General features: G+C 46.5%; 1 protein-coding gene across 1 annotated transcript in view; it reads left to right on the plus strand.

The window, feature by feature from the left end:
• DNAH9 (dynein axonemal heavy chain 9) overlaps positions 1-24,092 on the plus strand; it is a 334,173-nt gene that overhangs the window by 247,003 nt on the left and 63,078 nt on the right. Inside the window, exons 53-59 of the mRNA XM_027047332.2 lie at positions 1,608-1,843; positions 6,829-6,951; positions 7,920-8,124; positions 9,130-9,294; positions 14,283-14,423; positions 18,722-18,892; positions 21,000-21,122. Coding sequence (XP_026903133.2) covers positions 1,608-1,843; positions 6,829-6,951; positions 7,920-8,124; positions 9,130-9,294; positions 14,283-14,423; positions 18,722-18,892; positions 21,000-21,122 — 1,164 coding nt within the window. The remainder of the gene's footprint in view (positions 1-1,607; positions 1,844-6,828; positions 6,952-7,919; positions 8,125-9,129; positions 9,295-14,282; positions 14,424-18,721; positions 18,893-20,999; positions 21,123-24,092) is intronic.

Below are 24,092 nucleotides of genomic sequence, written 5' to 3' on the forward strand. Positions count from 1 at the left end.
GGGTTTGTAGGCACTTTTGTGCTGTAGCCCCTTTGGCGGTCGGGAACGGGGCGGGGGGGGACCTATGGGTTTCTTCTCACGAGAATGTTTTTCGTGCATGAAATGGTCTTGAAATACATTTCTGATCCCCAGGGTAAGGATGGTTTAGAACTGGCCGTCTGCAGCCCTCGTGAGTGAGATTAAAGGAAAGGGGAGGGATCGGACAGGGTTTCCTCAAGTAACTGGGAAGACAGACCACAGAGGACAGAGGCACAGAGAGGTTAAAGGGGCATGTGTGCGTGAACCTCACAAACATCCCACTAAATGAAAGCAGACATGAAAGGTCACCTGTCATAGGACTCCATTTATGTGAAGTATCCAGAGTAGATAAATGCATAGAAAGTGGATTTGTGGTTGTTGGGAACCAGGGGGTAGAGGGGAGCAAGGGAGTGATGGGGCTTCCTTTTGGCGTGAAGAAAAATGTTTTGGAACCAGATAGAGTTGATGGTCACACAACATTGTGAAGGTACCAAATGCCATTGAATCGTCCACTCTAAGATGGTTCCTTTAAGGGGCACCTGGGTAGTTCAGTTGATTAAGCATCTGACTTCAGCTCAGGTCACAATCTCATGGTTCATGGGTTCAAGCCTCACGTTGGACTTTGGGTTGACAGCTCAGAGCCTGGAGCCTGCTTCAGATTGTGTCTCCCTCTCTCTCTGCCCCTCTCCCGCTTTCACTCTGTCTCTCTCTCTCTCAAAAAGAAAGAAAGATTTAAAAAAATTTTTTTATTTTTAAATTTTTTTTTAATGTTTATTTCTGAGACAGAGACAGAGCATGAGCAGGGGAGGGGCAAAGAGAGAGGGAGACACAGAATCCGAAGCAGGTTCCAGGCTCTGAGCCATCAGCCCAGAGCCCGACGCGGGGCTCGAACCCACAGACCGTGAGATCATGACCTGAGCCGAAGTCGGTCGCTCAACTGACTGAGCCACCCAGGCGACCCGCCCAAAAATTTTTTTAATAAAATAAAAAAATAAATGAAATGGTTCATTTAAGTTACGTGAATTTTACCCCAATTAACAAAAATGCGTGCGTGCCCCCAGTGGAAAATAGGACTAGCAGCAGAATTGAGCTGAGAGAGGTCAACAGAAAAAGGAAAGGAGGAGCCCTATAATCCACCCTGGGAGTGGAATGTTCTGGGCAGGGAGAAAAGTAGGCACCTCCGGTTGTGTGCAGCACAACCAGCAGGGGGTGACATACGGGACAGCAAGGGTGGCGTGGGCTGGCAGCGACAGGGGAAAGCCCACGAGGCCAGGGGCCCGCGTGAGAACAAGAGAGCAGCAGGAAAGTGACCCTGTTAACACGGGCGAGGGCAGACAGGAGGCTGTTGCTAACGTACAAATCATCGATGCTAGAAATTTGATTTGGGCGAATGCGCTAATGAACAAAGGGTCACGGAGCCTGGCTGCTGCTGTTCACCCACCGAGAGAAAAAAGGCCCTCAGGACGTTCAGAAAACCCGCTTCCAGAAATAATCGCGCAGCCAGGAAAGCACTTTTCAGGGGCATTTGGATCTGGCTGAGAAGGCTTGCCTCTCCATTCTGAGCGTGTGCCTCGTTTCTCCCTCGTCAGGTGCCCATCCCGGTCACCCCCACCCTGGATCCCCTGAGGATGCTGACGGACGAGGCCGACGTGGCAGCCTGGCAGAACCAGGGCCTCCCCGCAGACCGCATGTCCGTGGAGAACGCCACCATCATGGTCACCTGTGAGCGCTGGCCGCTCGTGGTTGACCCGCAGCTACAAGGCATGAAATGGATCAAGAACAAATACGGCGAGAACCTCCGGGTCACCCGGATTGGTCAGAAGGGGTAGGTGGCTGAGCACATCACTTCTGACTTTCGCCACCTGCGCAGAGAGAAGAGAGATGGAGTGAGCGGATCGTAAGACAACCCCAGCGGGTTGTCCCTACCCTCCCGGTCCCTCCGAGAGCCTTCCTGTGTTTCTCTTCCCATTTTAGGACACCTCTCCATGGAAGATGCCTGGGTAGTTGTGTTTGTCATTGGGAATCGTGCGTGACCGCCTCCTGACCCATCAGGGGCCCTTTCTCCCCGCCTTCCCACCCCCCTCCCATCGTGTTCACACTCATACCTCTCCTTGGACATGACCTCCCCATCACGCTCCACCATCAGGCAGTTCTGTGTTTTATAAAGTCTCCCTCACATTGAGCCAAAAAGTGCCTGTCTTAGCCCATCCTGGAGCCCACGGGTCTACCCGTTGTTTCTACCTCCGGCCCAGCGCCCCCCAGAACAAACCCAAACACGGTGTCTCCTGAAGAATGACTGGATATAGCAGTTGGAAGCATGGTAGCCAAGTTAGCGGTGAACCCCCGAGAGCCCTTTCACCTGCCTCGTACAGCTTCACACATTCCCGATGGGGCCATTACTACACGAAGGGACATGAGTGTCTCTGAGAATGTCTATCAGCACCCACCACACTTCACGACCCCAGACCTTGGCATCTCCCACCCCATGGCTTCGTTAACTGGGTTAGAACTTAGCTTTGTAGTCTCTGCTCTGGATTCTTGTCCGTGACGTTAGGATACGTGAGCGGGATAGGAGGGCGCCATGGGGAAGAGAAGGAGCGACAGAGATCATTTATTGCCAGTCCTGGTGTTAGGGACCTTATCTCAAATGCTTTCCTTAATCTGCACAACTGATAAGACTAGCACGACTGGTACCATTTCACATCTGAGGAAACTGAGGTTCACGGAAGCAAATCAATGTCCGCAAGAATATACCATTTTGAAAGCAGTGGACGTTTGTACACCCATGTTCATAGCACAGTGCACAATATTCAAAATGTAGAAGCGACCTTGGGGTGCTTGGATGGCTCAGTTGGCTGAGCATCCCACTTTGGCTCAGGTCATGGTCTCACGGTCTGTGAGTTCGAGCCCCGCGTCGGGCTCTGTGCTGACAGCTCAGAGCCTGGAGCCTGCTTCGGATTCTGTGTCTCCCCCTCTCTCTCTGCTCCTCCCCCGCTCACGCTCTGTCTCTCAAAAATAAACATTAAAAAAAAAAATAGAAGCAACCCAAGTATCCGTCGACACACGAACGGATGAACGAAACGTGTCGTATCCATGCAGTGAAATATTAGCTTTAAAAAGGAAGGCAGTTCTGACACGAACCTTGAGGACATTATGCTGAGTGAAAAAGGCCACACACAAAAGGACCCAAAACATCTATGTTGTAGATCTGTCGGGTGCTTTTCTAGATACCGTATGGTTCTACTTGTAGGAGGTCCCTCGAGTTATCAAATTCGCAAGAGGCAAAAAGCAGGATGGTGTTACCAAGGGCTGAAGGGAGGGGTGTGGGGAGTTGCTGGTTAAAGGGTACAGAGTTTCAGTTTTGCAAGGTGGAGAACTTCTGGAGACGGAAGGTGGTGACGGTAGCATGATAATGTGAACGTACTTGATGCGCCGAGCTGGGAAATGGAAATAGAAACATCCATAACTGCTTTCTTTTTTCCCCTCGCTAACTTAGAACTCAATCAAAATAGGATTGTTGCAGTGATGTTACATGAAAGGATTCCTGTGCATAAAAACACACTTTACTTTGGCAGAGCTTTGCTTGAAAACTTAATCAGAATTTAAAAGCGGCTGAGATGGGAGTTTGTGTTCCGTATATTTTAAGCACAATTTTAAAATAATTAAATTTAAGAAAAAAAAAACTGACGGAGGCAGCATTTGCTTCTCAGTTAGAAACCCAGCCCACAGCCACCAAGGTGAGGTGTGGTGGTCTGGTCACACGTCCCAGACGCGGTTGCCCAGAGGTCCAGATCAGCCGGTGTTGTTTAAATCGAACACGCAATGTTACAAAAATAGTTCAAGCAAATATTGACTGCCAGATGGATCCTTTCTTCTAGAGAGGATAAGAGGAGAAATGAATCCCAAGGTACGCCCGGCTATATTTTAACCTGTGCCATCGATCAGACTAATGTCATCCTGGCCTCTCCCCGCACTTTGATCAAAATACTCCTTTCTAGGGGCGCCTGGGCGGCTCAGCTGGTTCAGTGCCCGACTCTTGCTTTCGGCTCGGCTCATGATCTCACAGTTCCGTGAGTTCGAGCCCCGAGTCAGGCTCTGTGCTGACAGTGCAGTGCCTGCTTGGGATTCTCTGTCTCTCCCTCTCTCCCTGCCCCTCCCGTATACGCGCTCTCTCTCTAAATAAAAACACAAATAAACATCAGAAAAATCCCTTTCTAATTGGCCAACAACTGCCTTTTAGATACAAGCGTTTTTCCTCTTTGCTCGTCCTATATCCCTAAGTACCAAAAACAGTGCCTGACACATAGTAGGGCTTCGGTAAACACGTGTGCAGTTAATTCTCTGTTTTCTGTCCATCCACTTTTCTGTTGGGTGCTTTTCTAGATCTGTTGTATATTATCTGAATGTAAATATTATATTACAATGTGTGTGAAGACTGTTGGGTATGGTCTCCCTTCATCACATGAGTGGATATTTGCTCTGGTGGGTCATTTGTCTTTGAGTCTTATTTATGGGGTTTGACACATGACAGCTGTGGGGTTTTGTATGAGGGCTTTTTTTTTCAAGTTCATTTATTTCTTGAGAGCAAGAGAGAGAGAGAGTGAGCAGGGGAGGGGCAGAGAGAGAGAGGGAGAGAGAGAATCCCAAGCAGGCTCCACACTGTCAGCGCAGAGCCTGATGTGAGGCTGGAACTCACAAACTGTGAGATCGTGACCCGAGCCGAAACGAGGAGTCAGACGCTTAGCCGGCTGAGCCACCCACGTGCCCCTGAGGGCCTCCTTTGTGTCCAGATGTGTCATCCATTTATTCTATATATCATGATTAGAAAAGCCTTTTTCTCTCCAGAAATTATATAAATATTCACCTAGATTTTTTTAGGGCTTTTGTAGGTGTTTTCTTTTAACATTGAAATCCAATCACCTGAAATATATTTTAGGGTGCTATATAAGATACAGACCTAATTTTCACTTTCAGGTGGTCAGCCACTGTTCTAATACCATTTATTAAATTCTCCATCCTTTCCTTGATTAATTAGAGATGACATTTTACTCTGTATTAAATTATTTTATTAGTCTTTATTCTTCTCCATTTATATAATACTATACCAGCCTTTAATTGCTCAGCTTTGTATTTAACAACATTTATGGTGGCAACTCGCATTACAAAAGTCATGTATCATCACAGTAAAAAGGGGGGGGGATGTTACAAAATAAAAGAAATTAAATACCCTATAATTCATCATTCAGGGGAAAACTCTAACTTTGGGGGATATGATACCCTTTCAGATTCTTCCTATATATCCAGTTTGTTCGAGTTATAGAAACTATTTTAGAATTTGCTTCTTCCTCTATATCTATATTGTTAAAGTTACATAAAATATTTTATTTTTTTAAATTTATTTTTGAGAGATAGAGGAAGGGAGGGAAGGAGAATATGAGTGGAGGAGGGGCAGTGAGAAAGGAGGTCAGAGGATCTGAAGCAGGCTCTGTGCTAAGAGCAGAAAACCCGATGTGGGGCTTGAACTCATGAACCATGAGATCATGACCTGAAGTCAGATGCTTAACTGACTTAGCCACCCAGATGCCCCTAAAATATTTTAGTATTAGCTAATATGAATACCTCCTCTTTTTCTTGGTAGCTTTTATATTTTAAATCATCCTTATTTTCTTTTAGGTTACCTTTAAGATTTATTTATGATCGATCTCTAAAGTTTTATTGTTATCTATTGTTTGAATTGGAATTACATCAAACTTATCCATATATTTAGAGAAGATCAACCTTTTAACATGCTTATTAAACTCTACATAACACTGACACTTTTGAAATAACCTGGTTTAGGCAATTGTTAAATAAATTAAGGTATATAAGTAGAGCCTGACACCCAGTCATAGAAAATTATTTTAGAAGAATATTTAAGGGGTGCCTGCGTGGCTCAGCCAGTTGGATGTCTGACTCTTGATTTCGGTTCAGGTCAAGATCTCACTGTTGATGGGATCAAGCCCCACATCGGGCTCTGTGCTGGCAACACAGAGCCTACTTGGGATTCTCTCTCTCCTTCTCTCTCTGTCTCTCCCCTGCTCATGCATGCTCTTTCTCTCAAAATAAATAAACACTTTTTTACATAATAATACAATTTTTAGGGTCACCTGGGTGGCTCATTGGTGAAGCGTCCGACTTCAGCTCAGATCATGATCTCACAGTTCATGAGTTCGAGCCCCGTGCCGGGCTCTGTGCTGACAGCTGAGATCCTGGAGCCTGCTTCCGATTCTGTGTCTCCCTGTCTCCCTGCCCCTCGCCTGCTCGCACTCTCTCTCTCTCAAATAAACGTTAAGAAAAACATTAACATAATAATAAAATTTTTCAAATATATATTTAATGAGATGGGGAAATGTTTCTGATACATTTTACGCACAGGAACCAAATGATAAATGTGCTGCGTGACATCCAATAACAAACAAAGAGAGGTGCAAATGTAAGTTAAATTATACATGAATAATATATAGCAAAATATAAATAATAAACTCGAGAATGTAATATCTCCAAACATACATGTTAAACACCAAGATGTAAATGACCGATGGAAGGGTTACATTCATTTCCGTATTCTTTTTTGTATTTTACAACGTTTCCTTCTTTCTAAAACTTTATGAGATCGCATAAGTATCACTTTAAACAGAGAAGCACGTGACCGCCGAAGTCATCCCAGGTAGCCGCACCTCCACGTTGGCCACTGAGGCCACGGTCGTCCTGTTACGTTTCCTGTGGATCCGCACTTTGCCACCAGCTCACACTGCCCGACTTTCTCCCCAGGTATCTCCAAACCATAGAGCGTGCCCTGGAAGCTGGAGATGTGGTGCTAATCGAAAACCTGGAAGAATCCGTTGACCCTGTCCTGGGTCCCCTGCTCGGGAGAGAAGTCATCAAGAAAGGACGGTACGGCTTAGCCATGTTGTTGATCCTGTGTGAGGAACTGGATGGTAGCCCCAGGTAGAACCATGAACTGATCTGCTCTGCCCAGAACACGTTCTCCTTAACTCCCGTCAGGTGGCTCCGACGGGACCCAAGGGGAACACTCAGCTGCCCTTGACTCGTAGAGACAGCTTCCTGGAATCACTTAGCTCCCGTCCTGTCACGTCCTCCTCGACTTCCCCCTACGTGTTAGCGGCGCACTGTTTTGGAAGAACTTTAGAAGGAAGGCGGTCAAAACGCAGACTGACTCGTAAGCATGAGTCATTTTTACCCAAGCCAGACTTCTAGGTTCTGAGAACTCGGTTCTCTGTCCATCTGTTGAGTCCCGGTGGCTTTGGGGGCTGGTAAGTGGTCAGGGGCTCAGCAAGCGTCTGGCAGAAGGAGGGACACAAGAGAGGTAATTATTATGATGGGTTGCTTCATTCCAGAGCTTCACCCACTGCCCAGGCCACAAATACCCTTTCCATGTCCTTAGTATGTGCTCACTTACCAAATTAACCACCTTAGCAGTTACTCTCCATCAGCCAAGAAAGAAAAAGGGCCCCATCGCTGCTAGCCCAGAAGGCATCTTTCTGCAAACTTAGGGTGCCCTTTCCTGCAAACACTTCACTGCCATCTGCTGGGCACGTTTCATAACGTACTCACCTCCCTGGGCAACTCCCTGGATGCCTCTCCCTGTGGTGGCACATGCAAAATCCAACATGGTGGCCGTGGGAGAAAGTCTCCCACCCTCCACCCCCGTCCCAACCCACATTAAGGCAAATAAGAATCCTAGCGTTCAGGCTAGACCTGCTTGAGACGAATCCGAATGTGGCTATATTGTTTGCTATGATCTTACAAAAAACAAACAAACAAAAACCATCTGGAATTCTGTCCCCAAACCAAATCTCACAGGAAGGCACCCCACCTTCACATGACCCTTCGTGTTCCAGATTCATCAAAATTGGAGACAAAGAATGTGAATACAACCCCAGCTTCCGGCTCATCCTTCACACCAAGCTGGCCAATCCTCACTACCAGCCTGAGCTGCAGGCTCAGGCCACCCTGATCAACTTTACGGTGACCAGGGATGGCCTGGAGGACCAGCTGTTGGCCGCCGTGGTCAGCATGGAGAGGCCGGACCTGGAGCAGCTGAAGGTTCGTGGGGGATCCACCAAGGAAGGGAAGAAGAAAATGCTCTGTGACTGCTTCGGTGATCTAACAGCACAGAGCCTGCTTGGGATTCTTTCTCTCTCTCATTCTCTCTCTCTCTCTGTCTCTCTCTCTCTCTCTCTCTCTCTCTCTGCCTGCACTCACTCTCTCAAAATAAATAAATAAACTTAAAAAGAAAAGAAACAGAAGATGAACAGAGTAGCTGCGGCTGAGGCCCCCAAAAGGAAGGAAGATTGTTCTTTCCAGGGCTCGAAAAGCAATAATCCCATGCAGTACAAGGGCAAAGAAATGACAGCTGCCTGAACTCACGCGTTCCCCGCCCCCCCCCCCAGTAGCATCATAGTGCTTTAGGGTGTGGAATCTAATGATCAGGAAGGGAAGACGAGGGGAGGTCAGCTTGGACCCCGGAGCCCCACTCCGACTTTAAAGAAGGCTCCAGCGATGAGCTTGTCTAAACTTGTCAGTTTCTGTTGATTTTTTTTTTCCAAGTAAAGAGCATCTACAGGAGAGCCATTCATTTGGGGCAGTAAAGAGGTAACAGAGGTGACCTTCCAGAGAATGAGAACTTGACCCTACCCTCTGACTAGTCACGCAAATAGTTTCCACTGAGGGAACATGCTATGTGCCAGCACTGTGTTTTCTCCTCTGAGAAGGGGCTGCGGCTAGCCAGCCAAGGTTATGGACACATTAAGAAGGTACCTCAGGGGCACCTGGGTGGCTCGGCCAGTTGAGCGTCTGACTTCGGCTTGGGTCATGACCTCGCGGTTCGTGAGTTCGAGCCCCGCATCGTGCTCGCTGCTGTTGGTGCAAAGCCTGCTTCAGATCCTCTGTTGCCCTCTCTCTCTCTGCCCCTCCCCTGCCTGTGCTCCCTCAAAAACAAGTAAAAACGTTAAAAAAGAAGACCCCGTAGCATTTATCTGTTCAGACCTACGCCAGGCATAGGGTGTGCTGGGCTCCTGCACCTGACTCCCCCTTGCTCTATGTTTGCAGTCAGATCTCACCAAGCAGCAGAACGGGTTCAAAATCACCCTGAAAACACTAGAAGACAACCTGCTTTCTCGCCTCTCTTCAGCATCTGGGAACTTCCTGGGGGACACGGCCTTAGTGGAGAACCTGGAGACCACCAAGCAGACGGCCGCGGAAGTCGAGAAGAAGGTAAAACTGCCTGGCAGCGTTCCCAGGTAGCGTTGGTAGGTTCCCACATTCCTTCCAGAAAGTCAAGGCGGGCAGGATTCCTGAGATCACCACCTCACGCCGTGCATCAGGGAGTTCCCGCCTTCTGGGCAAGGAGTTTGACCCCTCAACTCCACAGACATTTGGCGAGCGTGAACTCTGTGCCTGCTGAGAGTTTGCACACTTGCCCCGAGGCTAAGGAATTGCACCCCTGTGCGCCGTGAGCGCTGGCTGGCTCGCTCACGGTTGCTCCCTGAGAAAGCCCGCCAGCCGGCAAAAGTCTCGCAAGTCTGATTGCAATGCGAGCAGCTTCCGTGGCTGCTCAGGAAGGCCAGCTCTCAAAAATGGCTATCATCCCGGGAAACTCTGCGGTCTCTAGCTTCCTTCCTTTACCTCACATTGTCTGGAAGGCTTTTATTCCCCCCTGTGGGAGATGGGAGGACAGGATTTGAGGGCGTCCGAGCCCCTCGCCCTTTGCGGGGAGGCTGCTGAAACTATACAGGCTCTTTTTCATCCCCAGCCCTGCTCTTGGATCATAGGAGCAATGAAGATACTGGTTCTGAGCAGGATAAATGAGTCTGTAACAGGACACCTCTGAGGGAAGGCACTGTTGGTCAGATTAATTGGGATTTCTCCACATATCAAAGCCGTTGTTGTGGGTCAGGACAGGGTAGGAAAAATGAGAGGTGATGACGGGTGGTGTAGGTAGACCAGCTCCTGCCCACACTGGGGTAACAGACAAATGAAGTTGGAATGGGAGCCTGAGAGCAGGAAGGTCCAGGTTCACGTTGTCTCTGTGGCCGCCGTGTGGCCACCAGGTTCCACTCCTGGTTCTCTGTGGCCTCCATATCTCTAGAAAAGGGAGTGCAGAATTTGTATAGTAATTGTGTACAAGTCCCCCTGTCTTGGGTAGGAGAGATGGGGCCTGGGGGGACAGAACCCACCTCACACATGGTGATATATGGGTAAAGTTTTAGCCCAGGAAACATCTCAGATTCCAGGAATAAACACCTAAATAAGCATTGATGCCAATAACTGAAAGATGAGAGCAGAAATGGATCTGGGGATGAGGAGACATTATTAGTTTCATTTGTGTTGTGTTGAGTTTGGAACGCCTTTGGGCCATTCACATAGGTCCCTTCCTTGAGTTTCCAGATAAATGACCTTGGTTGGTGCTAAGGTGCTAAGAGTCATCAACAAGTAGTTGATCATTGAAACTGAGAGCAGAGGAAATCATGGGGGAGATGTGTGTGCAGTGAGGAGACTGAAGAATAGAGCGTTGAGAAGAATCCTGAGACGTTTTAGGAGAAATACAGAACGTGTCGACTGTGGAATAGAGCAGACAGATGGGAAGAAAAGCAGGAAAATAAGGGATTGTGAAAGAAAGCATCTCAAGAGGGTGTGCCGGTGACGTTGAATGATGCTGATGACTCAAACAAGGTATGGCTGGGATGTGGCCACTGAACTTTGCAGAAAGGAGTCATCGGTGATCTTGGGGAGAATGGTTTCCATGGTGTCGTGGAAGCAGAAGTCAGACTGAATTAGAATGAGAGCAAATGGGATCAGAAAAAGGGAAAGAGACTATAAGCTACCCTTGAAAGAAGCCAAACTGTGAAATGGCAGAGAGAGAAAGGATTGCGACTTAAGGGAGACATGGGTCCCGTGAGACGGGAAAGATTGGGTGCGGTAAGATCTTCACCGGAGGTGGGAGGATGCCTGGTTTGTAAAGTAAAAGCCGCAGTTGATAAGAGAAGGTGAATTTACAGGAAAAAGAAGGAACAATTAATGTAGCGGGGTACATGAGAAAGTCAGAGGAAATCTAATTCAGGTCACAGATGATGAGCTTGTCTTTGGAAAGATGGAGAGCTAGTTCCAAAGTGATAGGGGTTGGGGGCAAGCATGAGTTTAGAAATGAGATCCATGGTCCATGGATTCATCCAGGCAACTGAGGTAAGGAGACAGAAACTTCAAGGAATCAGAGGAGAGGCAGAAATTAAGGAAATTCCTTCCTGATGGTCTCTCTATAGACGGTGAAACATGAGTCACATTCACCTGCGGAGAGTGAAGGAGTGGTAGTGAGGCAGGCGGTTTGGGGAGAGGAGTGAAGGTTTACTGAAATAAGAGTAAAAGTTAATTCAGGAAATATAATTAGTGGACAGCATTAGGAACCCAGGTGAGCTCGAAAAGGATGGATCTGTGATAACACCATTCTGAGTAGCTGTTTTTGTTCAGTCCACCCCCTTCCGAAAAGCTTTGTCTTTAGCTACTGAATTTAACCGATTTACGTTTATTAACATTATCAATAGAGTGAATTTCTTTCTACTGCCTTCATTTGTGTTTTCTATTAAACACGCTTATTTGTTTTTTTCTCCCATCTTGATTTTTCATCATTCTCATCTTTATCCTGTCCTGATTTTAAAGTTAATTTACTTTGGGGATACCTGGGTGGTTCAGTCACTTCAGTAGAGATCTGACTCTTGATCTCGGCTCAGGTCATGATCTCACATTTCATGAGATTGAGCCCCATGTGGGGCTCTGCACTGTCCATATGGAGCCTGCTTGGGATTCTCTCTTACTATCTGACCCCCCACCCCCATCATGTGCACATACTCTCTCTTGCTCGCTCTCTCTCAAACTTAAAAAAAAAGTTAATTTACTTTATTTTATTGATTAACCTTGTTTCATTTATATATGGAAATTATATTTCATTTTATATAACTTAACAATATATATACTGATTTAACAAAGTCTAATATAAAGGGATATATAGCCTCTCCCAAGACAATATAAAGACTTTAGAATACTTTGATCATCCTTTTCCATCTTCTGTTACTGTTGTATAATATTTTAGTTCCACCTTCTACTTCCTTTTCCTATGGTGGTCATTTTTTTTTAACATTAATTTATTTTCTTTTTTTTTTTTAACATTTATTTATTTTCAAGAGACAGAGAGAGACACAGTGTGAGTGGGGGAGGGACAGAGAGAGAGAGGGAGACACAGAATCTGAAGCAGGCTCCAGGCTCCAAGCCATCAGTGCAGAACCCCATGCGGGGCTCGAACCCACGAACCATGAGATCATGACCTAAGCAGAAGTCGGACGTTCAACTGACAGAGCCCCCCAGGCGTCCCTATGGTGGTCATTTTTATAGCCCTTGTTATTTAGATTAACCACATATTTAAGAAATTCTCAGATCTCATTTCCCCCTTTTGATGTGATCTTCTAATTGAGGCAAATAATTATTTCTTCAAAGGTCTGTGGATAGTAAACTTTCTTTGACATTGACTGCTTCTTCTAAAAGCTCTGGTCTTTCACCGGATCGGAAAATTCTCAACCGTTACGCCTCCAAGTGTTGCTTCTCCCTCGTTCTCTCTGTCCTGTATCTCTGTTAAATGTATTTTGAATCTTCTCTTTCTGTCTGCCAAGTCTCACAACCTCATACATATTTTTCATCTTTTTTCTTTTCTCTCTGAGCTACCTTTGTTCCAATTTCCTCAGATCTGTCTTCTAGTTTTCATCTTCTCCTTCCAGCACTGGTCCATTATTTAACCTGTGCACTGGGTTTTTCATTTAAATAACTGAATTACTTAAAAAGTCCTAGTGAGTTCATTTTTTTTTTTCTAGGTAATAGCTGCTCCTCTTTCTAATGTCCCGATTTTATGTTTTTCTTCAGCTCTACTGCTTTTAAACCGAAATAGTTAATGGTGAGTTATAGATTGTTCAGGGATCTTCAGCTCTTGGGATGCTAATCCTCCTGGGAATTTGGGGGGAGTAGATTCTCCTTTTCCGCCTTGGTAACACTTCCTTCTGAAGTTCGTAATTGTTTATTGCAAGCTGATCTTTGAAAAGGATCGTTGTGGTTTGTTTGTTTTTTTTCCTGTGAGAGTCTCAGAAATTCTCATTAGTTTCACTCGTCTGGAGCATAAGGCAGGTCATACTGAGGCTTGTATTTAGTGGCCTCTTCTTTCAGACTCCCTCTCTGACGCTTGGGTCTGTTTCCTCATTTTTACCTGTGATAAGAAATTTTCTGATAATAAACTATTCCATTGAAAGAGATCCTCTTTCAACCTAGATGGATCTAGAAACTTGAATGCTAAGGGAAATGATCAGAGACAGATAAATACCCTATGATCGCACTCATATGTGGCGTTTTAAAAAATGAAGCAAAAAAGAGAGACAAGCCAAGAAACAGCCTCTTGACTGTAGAGAACAGACTGACGGTCACCAGAGGGGAGGTGGGGGGGGGGGCAGTAGGTGATGGGGCTGACATCACACTTATCTTGATGAGCACCGGGTGATGTATGGAAGGGTTGAGTCGCTGTATTGTACACCTGAAACTAATATCACACTCTGTGTTAACTATACTGGAATTAAGGGTTTTTTTACTAAAAGGAGAGATCCTCTTTGTGAATTTACATATGAACTCTTTCATAAAAATTAAAACAAAATTCAATTTATGCTGTTTTCACTGGACTTTCACTGCCTGTAATACTGGTTTATTTTCAAGTAATATATGCATGTGTGTGTGTGTGTGTGTGTGTGTGTATGTGTGTGTATTCTCATGCTTGTGAAAGATCACCTCCTTTCTCACTGATGCTCTATTAAAAAAAAAAAAACACACAGCAGGGGCGCCTGGGTGGCTCAGTCAGTTGAGCATCCAACTTTGGCTCAGGTCATGATCTCATGCATGGTTCATGGGTTCAAACCCCGCCTCAGGCTCTACGTGGACAGCTCAGAGCCTGGAGCCTGCTTCAGATTCTGTGTCTCCCTCTCTCTCTGCCCACCCCACTTCAAAAATGAATAAACATTAAAAAAAAAAAAAACCACATCAGCTTCCTAACCTTCTAGCTGCTATCGCCACCCACACCCACCTGCCCCACACACAGACACGGTGTGTGTGGACACAGAGAGGCCAGGCTGATAGGTTGGTTGAATAGCAGTTGAACGGACCGCTATTTCTTTCCCTACCAGGTCCAGGAGGCCAGGGTGACGGAAGTGAAAATCAACGAGGCCCGCGAACACTACCGGCCCGCAGCCGCCCGGGCCTCCCTGCTCTACTTCATCATGAATGACCTCAGCAAGATCCACCCGATGTACCAGTTTTCTCTCAAGGTGACCTACACCTGTGGGGTTTTGCATAAACCTGGTCATACAGCCACCCAGCTGTCCGGGAGGGCTTACCCGACTCTGTTGGCTACAGCAGGTCTATCAGATCAAATCCGGGGGACCCGTGACGGTACCTTCAGACCCACCTTACAGTCCTCATCTCTTTAACTGGGTCACTCAGGACTCACGGGTTATTCCCACAGGAGCAGGAGCTGTCCCAGCCTCACTCACTCAGGCGACACGGTGGGTGCTAAGCTTACTGAAGGCAAGGAAGAGAACCAAGAAATATCAGAAGTGGCCCCTGCCCCCCAAAAGAGCTTAAAGTACGATAGGGACAATCACAGGTGTGCGTGCCTTTCATAGGGGTTAAAGACCAAGCAATGGCGTCAGTCCAGCCTTCAATTAGTTTCCTCGCTACCCTAAGTTCCTCCAGGCGACTGCTTTATGGTTGCCGAAATATTTCTAACACCAAAGGTGTTAGCACATTGTAAGTGCTGACTGCTCTTAACTTACTTATGAAAAAATAAAGCCCTATAAATTTTAAGTGAATCGATGAAAGTCTATCTTTCTCCCGTAGGGTATGCACAGTTGAAGACACATTAGGGATAGTGCAGCATTTCTGAACAACCTCTGTGGTTCAACCTAACAGACAGAGGATGGACACACACACACACACACACACACACACACACTTACACAGTCAGAGCTTACCCCTCATTCTGCGAAGGGGAACACTTGATGGAAGTCAAGGTGTGGGGACGGAGGTGAGCAGGTGAGAAATCAGGAGGTCTCAAGTCCCTGGGGCTCATTCAATGGCGGATGGCATTGTACCGTTTCCGGGTCCCCTTCCCTCAACTCAGAGTCTCTGCAGATGAAAGGAATTGTGTTTATATTTTATGCGCTTAAAAGCAATCTAATGCTTGGCCTCGTATTCAGGTCAAAGCAAACGATGAAAGAATTACGAGATGTTTTAAGACAGCGTAAGAGTTAGCATGGTAAGCAGAATAGCTATAAGAGGGCTCCCCAGTTCTGAGAGTGGCTGAAAAGAAATCAAATGAAACCCAAGAAAAGATGTGTTTGGAAACCTGGGGAAAGTTGTTTTGCAGCAATAACACCCTGATCGAGGCTTGTGTTGTCATAGAAGCACTGTTTTTTTTGGGGGGGAGGCATTTGGCCCCCATACTGTTATTAAGACTTGCCAACCAGCTTGATCATCGAAAGCAGATTTAAATGCTTAGATAAGAAGGTGAAGGGTCTTCAGAGGGACCGAAACAACAGTATACTTAGAAACCTTGTGCGATGGGAAGAAAAACCAATCCCTGGGGTCTCCACGATCTTGGCTTTTGTCTGAGGTTGGGTTTTACGGTCGCTGTTCCAGCCACAGATCCCTGTTTCCCAAATGGCTCTGAGCAGGAATATGTCCAAATGTGTCTCTTGGCTTTTACACACCCAGACACTCTTCAAGAGCCAGTTTTGAAAAAGCTGGGGAGCTCGTACCAAGGTTAAGATGGAACGGGGGTGCGTTGTCATTTTTCTCCAGAACTCAGCCAAAGGCTAAGAGAGGGTTAATGAGGCTTCACTGGCTGAGGGCCAGGGGGTCCTGAGAAAGATAAGACCACTGGCTGGAAGGCCTATGTCCCTCTGTTTTGTGTCTTCTGTGCAGGGGGACAGCTGGAAGAGGGACCTTGCTCAGAGAAGTGGGGAAGGGAAGAATTAGACAGAAGCAAAGAGCACAGAGCTCTGATCTCAGACCGAAGGCCTGTTGACCTATTTTCAGAGGGCTTTTCACCCTCCTTGGTGGTGAAGATCCAAGAGTCAGGACAACCACTAATCCAGATGCCTGGCTTCCCGTGAAAGTGTGTTGGATTTCAGTACTGAGCCCCCATTCCTTCCACACAGTAGAAGTTGGCTGGACCTAAGGGGATGGGTGGCTCCTCCAGGATCAGCTTCTGCCTCCCTCTGGCCACGTTCCTTCCCCTCGTCCCCGTTTGGTCTTACACATCTGGCCCCTGGGGCATCTGAGTTTGAGACCCTCGGTCTGGAGCATCTCTCATGCTTTGCCCAAGCTCTTTAGGGCACTAGTGGGACACAGTCATTCATTACCAGATCTTTTGAATGCCTATCATACGTGAAGAGCTGGGCTGGATTCTGGGTTGCTAAGGACTGACTTCCATCCTCAGTGTGCCCACAGTCTGGTAGAAAGGACAAGATGAAACATATATTTTTTAATTTTTAAATGTTTTTATTTACTTTTGAGAGAGAGAGACAGGGTGCAAGTGGGGGAGGGGCAGAGACAGGGAGATGCAGAATCCAAAGCAGTCTCCAGGCTCCGAGCTGTCAGCAAAACCCCGACATGGGGCTCAAACTCACAAACCATGAGATCATGACCTGAGCCGAAGTCGGACGCTTAACTGACTGAGCCACCCAGGAGCCCCCAAGGTGAAACCTATCTAAGGCGCAAGGCCCTGGACAGGGGCCCTAGAAGAGTGACAGGGTGGTTAGAGCCAGCCATGGGACCGTGTGCGCAACAGATGACCTCCAGGAGGGGGTCGTACAAACAGAGGTCAGCCCGGCGCTGGCTTCCTCCTGGAAGTCAGGAGGATGGGAGTCCCCTTTAGGATGGAACGGAAAAGGGAGCCCAAATGAGCTGAATGCAAAGAAAATGCTAAGTGTACCTAAGTCTTTGCATTTTCTTTAGTTCTTTTTTCTGACTCGTGAACCACCTTGTCTAAACTTAGTAGCTGGAGATTCTTTACTGATCACTATCATTTCAATAAAGATAGTTTTAGGGAAAAGAAGGCACAGTAATGCCCTGGGGAAAGCTATACACTCAGTCTCTGCAGACTCACTCGCCAGTATAAGTTTTCCAGATTTCTCTGTGTGGACCTGGGGGACATGACCCACCTCCACTGAGCTAATCTCCAGCCTACTAGGTGTGGGCACACATCACCGTGGATTGGGTTGAAGGCAGTCAGAAGATTTTGCTAGGATCATCAAAACTGAATGAAGAAGGGAGTCTGCAAGGGTTTCCTTAACAAGAAACACCATGGAACTTTGAAAAATAGGAGGTCCTATTCCCCTCCCCCCAATTTTGCAACTGAGGAAATATCGAGATGCAAATTTTATATGGTTTCCACTGAGGTTTAAATACCTGGTGTTGGAAAGACCCAAGACTCCTTTTTTTTTTCTTCTTTTTTTTTGAAGCCACCAAAGGGCAATAGAGTAAAGACTGGAAATCTGCATAGCCACGAATTGGAAAGGCCTGATTATATCTTGATTTTTATTTTCTTTAATGACTCATTCTATGCATATCACAAAGTGCAGCATTCCTAATGATTTGTATAAATGCTGTATATGTTTAAACCACGAAAAATTGATTCATATCATTTGTATTTCATAAGAGACCCTTAATGTTCAGAAGACGTAGCCAAAGCAGGCCTTGCACCCTGCTCTCTGATTCAGGAAGGGTCTATGAAGAAATAAAGGGTGTGTAAAAGGATTCTCCAAATGACTGCAGACTTAATAGGAAGAAAAACAGCACATGAGATTCTGATCATTACCAAAAGGAAAAGTAATTAATTTTAAAATATTCTGAGTACCTGTTATGTACAAGAGTCTCTTTAAGACAACAGATTTATCCAACCCATTTTGGCTCCACCATCAGGAATTCTGGAATTTACTGGATAGTATCACTAATCCCAGCTGGTTATTGTTGACCGTGCTTACCCATTTGTGGGGGTGGTTATCCAACAGAACTTACTGGATCTAATTTAATTATTTTGGTTCCTGGATAGTCACTTTTCACCGGTCAGAACTGTAGGCTCTTGTGTGTATGCCTCATAGCTTTGCCCACATCATGGCAACGTAGCAATTTACTAAGAAAAGAGCAAACTAAGAAAAGAGCTAATAGAATGTTGTCTTGTTGCCACGGTCCCTACTTTTAAAAAAAAAAATTTTTTTTAACGTTTATTTATTTTTGAGACAGAGAGAGACAGAGCATGAATGGGGGAGGGTCAGAGAGAGAGGGAGACACAGAATCCGAAACAGGCTCCAGGCTCTGAGCCATCAGCACGGAGCCCGACGTGGGGCTCGAACTCACGGACCATGAGATCGTGACCTGAGCCGAAGTCGGATGCTTAACCGACTGAGCCACCCAGGCACCCCAACCACGGTCCCTTCTTGGCAGGATATGCTGGGAAAACATTTCTGAGGCTGACAAATTACAGTATTCTTCACAGGTGAGTCTACTAGTTACATATACAGAGATCTGTGTAAATTACCAGTGTCCAACCTCCTGCCCCCAGGCCTTCAGCATCGTCTTCCAGAAGGCTGTGGAGAAGGCTGCTCCGGACGAGAGCCTCAAGGCGCGTGTGACCAATCTGATAGACAGCATCACCTTCTCCGTATACCAGTACACCACACGTGGGCTCTTCGAGTGTGATAAGCTGACCTACCTTGCCCAGCTTACCTTTCAGGTAAAAGTAGAATCAAGAAGTTTCCAGAAAACACATCATTTTCCAGTGCCCAACCAGCAGGTGTAAAGAAAGTTTGCTCTTTTCACTTCGCTTCCCATAGAACGTGAAGGCTATTAGGCTCTACGCAGAGGCATCGGACAAGAAGGTCCAATATGGCGCATGCATGCTGCCTCACCATTGTCACACTCATGGCAAACATGCCTAATCAACCGTTGTACTCGTTTACCTTGGATGACCTAGGATCCTCCTCAACACTGTCCTCCAGCAGGCCACTAGCCATCAACCCAAGCTGGCACTAAAAATGGAACTCAATGGCCATACCAAAAACTAGATACTTTTTGAGATGCTAGAAGAAATGTAGAGCATCCCTCATTATTTATTTACCTCTAGGGATGTGAGTTTCATGCCCCAACCTTCCCTCAGAATAAGAAATTGCAAATGTCGGGGTGCCTGGGTGGCTCGGTCGGTTAAGCGTCCGACTTCGGCTCAGGTCATGATCTCCCGGTCTGTGAGTTCGAGCCCCGCATCGGGCTCTGTGCTGACAGCTCAGAGCCTGGAGCCTGCTTCACATTCTGTGTCTCCCTCTCTCTCTGCCCCTTCCCTGCTCATGCTCTGTCTCTCTCTGTCTCAAAAATAAATAAACATTAAAAAAAATTTTTTTAAAGAAATTGCAAATGTCTTTCCATAGCCATAGCAGATTTGGCCTTGAAAAGGTCCTTAAGAACTCTGATTCTCAAGGGCTTGGGGGGCATCAGGGACTTCCAGTGTTAATAAGAAAACCTTGTCTTCCACTTACTCTCAACATCAAAAAGCCACGAGAATTTATTTCTTCGCACTTATCCCTCTAATCATTTAGGTTTGGGAATTTTTTCCGTAAGTTAACTGGGAACACGCTTAGATTATCTCGAAGGCCTCTTCCAATTCTAAATACCAGATATGCTACGATGACTTCTGGGCTGACTCTGTTTGCATGTTCCAAAGCCTGAATCCACGGGGGAGTGTTAGTGTGGCTCGTCCCTGTCACCCTCTGTATTCCTTCTCCAGCCCAGAAGCATGTGGTGTCACCAGAAGAACTTGGGGCACCTGGCTGGCTCAGTCAGTGGAATGTGTGACTCTTGATCTTGGGGTCATGAGTTTGAGCCCCACATTGGGTGTAAAGATTACTTCAAAAACTGAAAGGGGCACCTGGGTGGCTCAGTCAGTTGAGCGTCCAACTCTTGATTTCGGCTCAGGTCATGATCTCACGGTCATAAGATCAAGTCCTGCATCGGGCTCTGTGCTGACAGCGTGGAGCCTGCTTGGGATTCTCTCTCTTCCTCTCTCTCTGCCTCTCCCCTGCTCACACTCACTCTCTTGCTCTCTCTCTCTCAAAACAAACAAACAAACAAAAAAACGAAGGAGGAGGAGAAAGAGAAGAATAAAAAGGTTTCATCAAATTAATCCCACTGCCCTGCTTGCTGGTCACTCCCCTATTCTGGAACCCCTTTAGCATTATTGATTCATTCGTGCATTTCTCTCTTGCATGTGTCCATATGTGACTTTGACATCCTCCTCAGGCATGTCACTTATATGTGTCATCTTCTCAGATCGCAGAGATGTGCTCCATGGCATTTAGAACTGATAGAACGCTTGCTAATCAATGTACCTGGTCACTCACTGTGTGCATTTATGTCACCCTGATGTTGGTGGGTGAATATACACATACGCAAAAGTGATTTGCGCAGATAACCCACTTTCTTTCACTCCACCCTCTTGAACGTTTATTTTTGTTTATTTTGAGAGAGCGAGCAGGGGAGGGATAGAAAGACAGGGAGTGAGAGAATCCCCAGCAGGCTTCACGATGCCCGCACAGAGCCCCATGCGGGACTCAAACCCACAAATCGTGAGATCATGACCTGAGCCGAGTTAAAGAGTCAGACGCTTAACCGACTGACCCACCACCCACCCCAGGTGCCCCACACTCCACCCTCTTTAAAACAACCAACACTGATGAGCACGCTCTAGGGTTCAAAGCAGCGATGATTACACCGAGTGCGAACCCCCAGATCTCCAGAACCCTGTGACCAGCACCTCTAAAGCATCGTGGTATTGTTCTTCCGCCTTGCAGATCCTCCTCACGAACGGGGAAGTGAGTGTGACCACGCTGGATTTCCTGCTTCGATCTCCGGGGCAGACGGGCGTCACCAGTCCCGTGGGCTTCCTCTCCCATCAGGCCTGGGGTGGCATAAAGGTCAGTAGAAAAGACCCCTTGAAAAAAGTCAAGTTCTCAGCTCTTGGAGTTTCTCCCCTGACACTTGTCCCCATGAAGTCGGCGTGGCGCTCCTTGGGGGTTAAACACGGGTGCGTGCCTTCACCTGGCCCCCCACAGCAGAGCTCACCCTTCCCGGGCCTGCTGGGAAGGCTGTCAGTGAAACAGGTGCACGCTGGTTCAGGGCTCTGCCCTCAGGATGTGGGGCGACAGGAAGATCCGGGAGCTTCCCTGCCTCAGCCGAGCTGCCTTTCACCTGCCGGCACTGAGGGCTGGACCGCGGGCTCCTCCGTGGGGCCCTCAGGCCGTGTGGGGGTGCTCCAACAGGGCTCCCTGGAACCAGACACCTGCCAGGGCTCTGTTCAGGCACATCCATGCGGGTCCTAACTCAGTGGGGGATGCATCCCAGGCTGGGATTCCTACCGGTTCATAATAGCTCACATTTATTGAGCACCTGAGAAATGCATTTTATTCTCACGTTCACCCGGGACATCGATGTTCTTTATTCGCATTTAACGCAGAGCATGTTTTCTTTCCATGTTACGCCGCTGAGTGTGGTTGGGATTCTATGAACGTTATTCCACGAAAAGATCACAAAGTATAAGCTCCTTGCTGTAGGGACCGTGCCTGCATTGATGTGACACGATGGGTGTGCGATATGATGCCGAGCAGTGACGTTGACTGAGCAGTCCCCCCCATGCAGGGTCCGGGCCACCATCCACGTAGGCAGCCGTCGGGTCCACACCTGGATGCTTACACACAGCAGGTGCTGGTGCTTTGGGGACACTGACATCTACACGAAATTAATCCTCTTTGTGATTATCCATGTTTGTTGCATGTTATACACAGTTCATAGAACAAAGGACTCTCAAGTGACGGGAGTGGTTCTCTTGCTCTTTACATTTTTTATTAAGTTTTTTAAAATGTTGAGATGATACGAATTCACATGCAATTATAAGAAATAATAGAAATATCCTTCATACCCTGCATCCCTCCGTGGTAACATCTTGCATTCCTGTCTTGGAACATACACCCAGGAAATTTCCATTGATACAGTCCACTAATCTGAGTCTGATCTCACTAATTTTTTATACGTGTGTGTGTGTGTGTGTGTGTGTGTGTGTGTGTGTGTGTGTTTCACATGTGAGGATTCACCCCGGTCAAGGTACAGAACCCCGGTCAAGGTACCACCAAGGTTCCACCACCCCGGTCAAGGTACAGAAAATTCCATCACTGTAGGGACCCCTATGCTGCCCTTTATGACCACAACAACCTGATCCCTCCCCTAGTGCCTCACGCATGGCAACCACTAATCTGTTCTCCACTTGTACAATTTTGTCCTCCCAAGGACGTTATGTAAATGGAATCCTACAGTATGTAACCTTGGCGGACTGGCTTGTTCACGGAGCATAATTCCCCTGAGAGCCATCCAAGTGGATTCATTTTATAACAGAAGCCCAGAACTTAATATTTATACACACGCTCTCCTCTTCGAAGGAACCATCTTAGGAAATTCGAGGCTAATTTCACTCATGCTGCCTTTGCCCAAAAAATTTTTCTAACTTCTTTTTCAGAGTCCACAGGTATTCTTTGAATCATCTTTAGGGCTGTATCTAAATCAGGATTCATCAAACTTTTTCTGTACAGGGTCACACAGTAAATATTTATGGTTTGAGGGCCAGACTCAGTCACTACTGAGTGAGTCACTACTCAGCTCTGCCAAAGTCACACGCGATGTGTAAATAAGCAGAAATGGCTGAGTGCCAATAAAACTTTATTTACAAAGACAGGCAGTGGGCCAGATTGGGTCTGCAAGCTATAGTCTGCTGATCCCTGACCTAAACAGCAAAGGTGTGAATGATTTTCATTTATTAACTGCATTTGTCATTCTGGACCCTGTCTGGCAGATAAGAAGAGGAATAATATACTGGAAAAGAAGTAATGAAGAGCTCCATTCACAACAATAACCAAAATAACAAAGTTCCAAGATTTCTAAGAAAAATCATAATAAATGCAGAGATTTGTGGAGAAAAACCTAGGGTAGCCAAAATACCATTTGCATAGGTAGTTATTATAAAAACTATTCATGAAATATTTTTTGTTTTTCTATCAAGTCATTGAATTCTGGTGTGTAGTTTTTACACGTACAGCTCATTCTTTTTTTTTTTTTTAATCTTTATTTTTGAGAGAGAGAAAGAGAGAAAAAAAGAGAGAGCATGAGCAGGGGAGGGACAGACAGAGAGGGAGACACAGAATTTGAAGTGGGCTCCAGGCTCTGAGCTATCAGCACAGAGCCCGATGCAGGGCTCGAACTCACAGACCGCATGACCTGAGCCGAAGTCAGACACTTAACCGACTGAGCCACTCAGGAGCCCCATGTACAGCTCATTTCAATTCAGGTGTTAACTTTTCATCACAAGCACTGGATACATATTTAGAGTTCACAAAACTTAGATTTACAATATTGACCTAAGTTGTTCAGAACGTACTTAAAAGTTTTCCAAATTACTAAAGCCAAGTTCCAGCTTCTAAACTTAAATTTAAAAATAATTAAAATTGGGGCAACTGGAATAGCCCAGCAGGAAAAGCATGAGACTTTTGATCTCAGGGTCATGAGTTCGAGCCCTACATTGGGTGTAAAGTTTACTTAAGTAAATAAACTTAAAAAAAAAAACAATAATTAAAATTAAGTGCGATTAAAAAATGCAATTCCTGGGGCGCCTGGGTGGCGCAGTCGGTTAAGCGTCTGACTTCAGCCAGGTCTCGATCTCGCGGTCCGTGAGTTCGAGCCCCGCGTCGGACTCTGGGCTGACGGCTCAGAGCCTGGAGCCTGTTTCTGATTCTGTGTCTCCCTCTCTCTCTGCCCCTCCCCTGTTCATGCTCTGTCTCTCTCTGTCCCAAAAATAAATAAACGTTGAAAAAAAAAATTTAAAAAAAAATGCAATTCCTCAA

The sequence above is a fragment of the Acinonyx jubatus genome, chromosome E1 (genome assembly GCF_027475565.1).
Source record: "Acinonyx jubatus isolate Ajub_Pintada_27869175 chromosome E1, VMU_Ajub_asm_v1.0, whole genome shotgun sequence".
Classification (NCBI taxonomy): Eukaryota; Metazoa; Chordata; class Mammalia; order Carnivora; family Felidae; genus Acinonyx; species Acinonyx jubatus.